Source organism: Lolium rigidum, chromosome 4, assembly GCF_022539505.1.
Source record: "Lolium rigidum isolate FL_2022 chromosome 4, APGP_CSIRO_Lrig_0.1, whole genome shotgun sequence".
Lineage (NCBI taxonomy): Eukaryota > Viridiplantae > Streptophyta > Magnoliopsida > Poales > Poaceae > Lolium > Lolium rigidum.
This window is the reverse complement of record NC_061511.1, coordinates 73739008-73743811: the sequence shown is the minus strand read 5'-3', so window position 1 is coordinate 73743811 and position 4804 is coordinate 73739008. Positions and strand designations below refer to the sequence as shown.

The following is a 4804-nucleotide window of genomic DNA, read 5'->3' as shown; positions in this document are numbered from 1 at the left end:
ATTCCCTGTTGGCACTAAGCCATGTCAGTGCGTGGCTAGTGCGTGTATCGTGTGCGTGCGTTGTGTTAGCTGTTAGCTGTTGGCGAGAAGAGCGGGGAGACGACCATGTCCTGGGCACGAAGGGCTGGCCGCGTTGATCGCGTTCGAGCGCGACATGGGCGTGAGCCGGGTCGTGTGGATCATGGCGGAGTGGGGTGCGTGAGTCGCGTGTGTGCGTGCGTGGGCGCAGGCAGGAGTGGGTGCTCCGCCTATAAAACCCAACCCCTCTGTAATCGCTTTGGGCATCGAGTTGGAGCTCGAGATAGAATAGAAGGCGTCTGTGCGCCGGCGTCCGTGCGCCTGAAAAAACTCGTTCTCCCTGTTCATCTTCTTCCTCCGTTAGTTAGCTCCTTCAGTCCCGACACCTTTCTGATCTCAATAGCACATCAAACGACGATGTGACACTTCATTTTTGATATGCCATGGCTCCATGAGCAAGCATAGCGACACTCATGAGATTCTAAGGAGAAAATAAATGTGGGGGAGTAGTTTTTTTTTTTTTTTTTGAGGATACATCAATATAGATAAGTGGAACCTGAGATCTATAGGAGACAAAAGGGGGTAAAGGACAGGAAGAGACGGTGGGGGAAAAGGGAAGAGATGGGGAGCGAGCTGCTGCAGCAGAGGAACTGCGTCGCAAGCAAAAAACAAGAGCAGTGTTTTCACACGGAGCCAGACCAATCCAATCAACGGAGCGGTTGGCGAATAGGAACGTTTCCCTTTAAAGAATCATGTGAATTAGAGCGACCCATCAAATCTCCAATCCATTATTCAATCAGGGTGTCCTTTTCCTTTTTCATACGTGAGATGTGATGTTTGTTGCCACTTCGTTATATTTCCTATTCAGTCGTGTACACCATTACTATTCTAGATATCCCTGAAAAAAATACATATTATGGATTGAGCCATGCGGATATAATTAACGGTGTCCTTTTCCCTTTTCATACGTGAGATGTGATGTTTGTTGCCACTTCGTTATATTTCCTATTCAGTCGTGTACACCATTACTATTCTAGATATCCCTGAAAAAAATACATATTATGGATTGAGCCATGCGGATATAATTAAGGACAACAAAATTTCATGCCATTAACTACGTATTAGTATCAACAACAGACACTTTTGCATTCCACAACGTCCAAGCTAGAGTACAAGAAATGCAGAAAGTATGCTCTTTAGGGCATGAGACAAGTGTGCAGTTCATCTAGGGCTAATCGGTACGTTGTTTCGGTCATTGTGTCACTCCAATCAAAATTGACCTATATGGTGTATAAGTCAAAAAATCATATGAAAACAGGATATCACAAGCTGATATTTTTCTGACAGATTGTACACTGTTGTATGTAACATTTGGGCCCCTGCGGAATCAGAACTTCAGATACCAAATGCTGATTGTAGGGATGATGTGATGCGGGATGTGATGGCATTTTGAGCAGAGTTTTCAACAAAAGCCCGGATGTTCTTCTTGGCATCTGTAAAATAAAAATGTCAGCAACCGAATGTGTCAGGTTTGACAGGCACAAGACATGTCTGTAATAAAATCATAATAACAAGCTTCAACATTGCACGCAGAAATACAAACACATAACAGCTATCTATATGACATAAAACACCAAATCAGAGCTCTTAAAGTAAATAAGGAAAAGGAAAGTGGTAGGACATAGGTATAAATGAAGATTCAATGGTCAAGAAAATAGTATTTCATGATGTTATGTTGATGTACATATTGCCAAGAAACTTTCTGACAGTAAAATCCAAGAAGGTGAACTGACTAACTCGATGATGAAAAGCAAGAAAGAGAGGCTAGCAAATGTACTGAGCCCATATAAAACTGAAATTATATTTTTTTTTCATCTAAGATGCTTTACTTCCAGATTAAAATATATAATGATGATTTGCTTATCAGAACAATAAGCAGTTAATGAGAAGATGGGAGGACAATGCACAATGCAGTACAAAAATTCCCCCAGCCAAGACATGCTGAGTAAAGGTGTGTATGGTTTGTGCCCAAGATTGCCCTACCGAACTTGGCTACCCAAAATTTTGGTTCATGTTTTGCTTGCCCATGAATTGACTAGATAAATGAACTAGACTCGGCATAAGAGCATTGGCATGCCAAACAGTTCACAAGGTTACTCTTCGGTCACAATCCGAACAATACACTAAGTACACAACCATACCTTTGTTGCATTTGGTGAACCCCACAATGTTTGCAATGCTTAGAGTCATACAAACTCCAACGACTAGAAGGTAATCAGCCTCAAGTCTAATGAGTGAAAATACTCCAAGAATGATCCATGCAGCAGCCTGAAAGATGGAGCAGCTGTAATATATTCTCTGTATTTTAAAGAGAGCTACGAGACTCTAATATGAATTACTGTTACATTGATTGGTAAGACTAGATGTATTGAAGGGATAAAACAAAAACTTCCATGGATTGCTTTGGAGTATTGACACATAAACTCGGGTATTTACATCTTACATGACAATCCTTCCAGAGCAATACTATGACAACGGCTGTAACTTAGTGCTGATCACAGTACATCAATGCCGTTGGGGAAAATAGCTGAACTGACAGATCGGCCAAATAAAAAGGTATACACGAGGTTTACATTTGCGTGCTGGTGGTACACAGATTGTTGATTTAGTATCATAAGGTAGAATCCCATTAGGACCACAGTTTATTTATTTATGCAGTAAGAGTGCAATGACACACAGTCAGCCCAAGAGAAGACTGAAAACGAACAAATAACATAGAAGCAGAAAATGAAGATAACAAATAACATCTATATGGACCTTGTTTCTCCTCTTTCAAATTAAATCGAATAAGAAATGTACTAGAAACATGTTAGTAAACTGTGATGACCTTTTATCTTAAGCCTAGGAGTAAGATCAACTGCTTAGTTCATGTTGATATAAATTCCGAACACTATCTTCAACATCAAATTATGATAGTTCTCAATAGAGGACTATTCATCTAACTCATGCATCTACTCTATTAAACACTCACTGAAAGATAGTGCATCACTTACGGTCAAGTAAATAGTCCACCAGAACAGCCACGAGTCCTTTTTGTTCATCCGGGCAAGAGACTGCAAGGAAACACTTTGGTCACCATTTTACCACCGAAACAGTAGCAGAAAGACTAAACAAGCACAAACAAACCTCCCCATCAAGGCACTCAAACTTCCAGACGCTATTGCCCTCATCGTCAATCTCATTCCACCACCGCAGCCCGACGAGTATCCTGCCGCTCACATTCTTAACCACCCAGAAGTCGAGCGCCGCGAGGAGCACGGTGATGACGAAGATGATGACGAAGCTCTTCACGAAGAGGGAGAACAGGATGTAGAACGCCAATGCCGCCGCCTTTTGCAGATACACGCAAAAATAAGCATCCAATGCAGGCACGGTGCACAGGTGAGTTCCATGGGATGGGAGAAGGAACTGATACCTTGAAGAGCACATGGAAGAGGCACGTTATAGGATTGGCGTAATTCTCGCTGACCACCTGCGACAGCATTCATGTCATCATTCGTTCAGACACATTGTATCGATCAGATCCTAACTGAGCAGAAGATTAAGCTCTATGGGTTCGACAGCGGTGATCTACAGGATCTAATTCAACTAGTAGAAGAAACCAAATCTTGATCCACCGAGCCCAGATCTCACGCGGTCAATTTATCTCGCCTGTCACCAATCGAGGTTCAGAAATTGTTCCACAAGAAACCTCCTGAGTAGATCCGACGCGGGACTGATGAACCCCAAATCCAAGAAACCGGTAGATCTGGGGCAAGTTCTCCCTTCCTACTCGAGGCATGAGACGACGAACAAGACGATGGAAGTGGGGAAAATGGGGGAGGAGGCAATCACCTGGGGCCGATCCATGGATCCTTGGCGTCGCTCCCCTCCGCCGGCTAGGACCTCGCTCTCTCGCGTCTTCCCTTGGGTGCTAAGGATACCCCAGCTTTGGAGAGCTTTGGGTTTTCGTTGTTTCCTTGGCGCGGTCGCGCACTGACTCTGCTCTGGGGAAGAGAGAGATCGGGAACTGGAGATTGGTTAAGTGTGACGTAAGAGTCAAGTTTACCGCGGGTTTCTTCGACTATTTACTATGAGAAGAACAAAAAAATCTAACCATCATGGCTTATACTTGAATGTTCTAGTTTGTATTAAAATCAAATTGCTTTTCAATTTGACCAAATAAGCATAAAATGTATCCATAACACAAATTATAAGGGGCACACTCAGCTTTGCAAGGGTCTATAAAAAAAGGGCATATTTTCTATTTTGAATTGAGAAGCTGAGGAGAAGGGAGTTGGAGTGAAAGTATCAAAAGGAAGAAAAATAACCCTCATTCAAGCCGTTCGGAGGGGGACTTAGACCCGATGAATTGAGATATATAAGCTTCTTCTTCCAACTGGATTGAGTTGGATTGAGGTGTAGTGCAATGTTACTTTTTGTTGGATGTGGAACGCAATATCAAGTTGCTTTCATGCAGCACCTGAACACCAATTTTGTTTTATTACACTATAATTATACTGGTTTGCTAATTCTCAATTAATGGTGAATTAAGTTAAAGCTCATTACTGTTGTATTTGCATCGTAATTCACGCGTCTTGTGAATTACAAGTGGGGTTGTAACTAAATTTTCTTTTTCAGTTGCATGTGGGTCGCAACTTAAATCTTTGAGTTACAAGGTTATAACTATGTTTTTAAGTTGCAAGTGGTTTATATAGTATAAAATCCTAAATAACATCGCTTGACT

At 42.1% G+C, this 4804-nt stretch overlaps 1 protein-coding gene across 1 annotated transcript; it reads right to left on the bottom strand.

Moving 5' to 3' along the window:
- Positions 1-1139: 1139 nt before the first annotated feature.
- LOC124708253 (Golgi apparatus membrane protein-like protein ECHIDNA) lies at positions 1140-4097 on the bottom strand. The gene is made up of 6 exons (XM_047239936.1): positions 3913-4097; positions 3494-3550; positions 3205-3408; positions 3072-3131; positions 2220-2346; positions 1140-1511 (listed from the first exon to the last, which is right to left on the bottom strand). The coding sequence occupies exons 1-6, from the start codon at positions 3925-3927 to the stop codon at positions 1414-1416; spliced, it is 561 nt and encodes a 186-aa protein (XP_047095892.1). The 5' UTR covers positions 3928-4097; the 3' UTR covers positions 1140-1413.
- Between the last annotated feature and the right edge of the window lie 707 nt (positions 4098-4804).

What these genes read in the sequence shown, in the direction of transcription:
- LOC124708253 (XM_047239936.1), bottom strand. An exon ending in TCTTCCATGTGCTCTTCAAG is followed by an intron (nt 3,409 to 3,493) that starts GTATCAGTTCCT and finishes TATCTGCAAAAG; the next exon opens with GCGGCGGCATTGGCGTTCTA. An exon ending in GGTGGACTATTTACTTGACC is followed by an intron (nt 2,347 to 3,071) that starts GTAAGTGATGCA and finishes TCCATCTTTCAG; the next exon opens with GCTGCTGCATGGATCATTCT.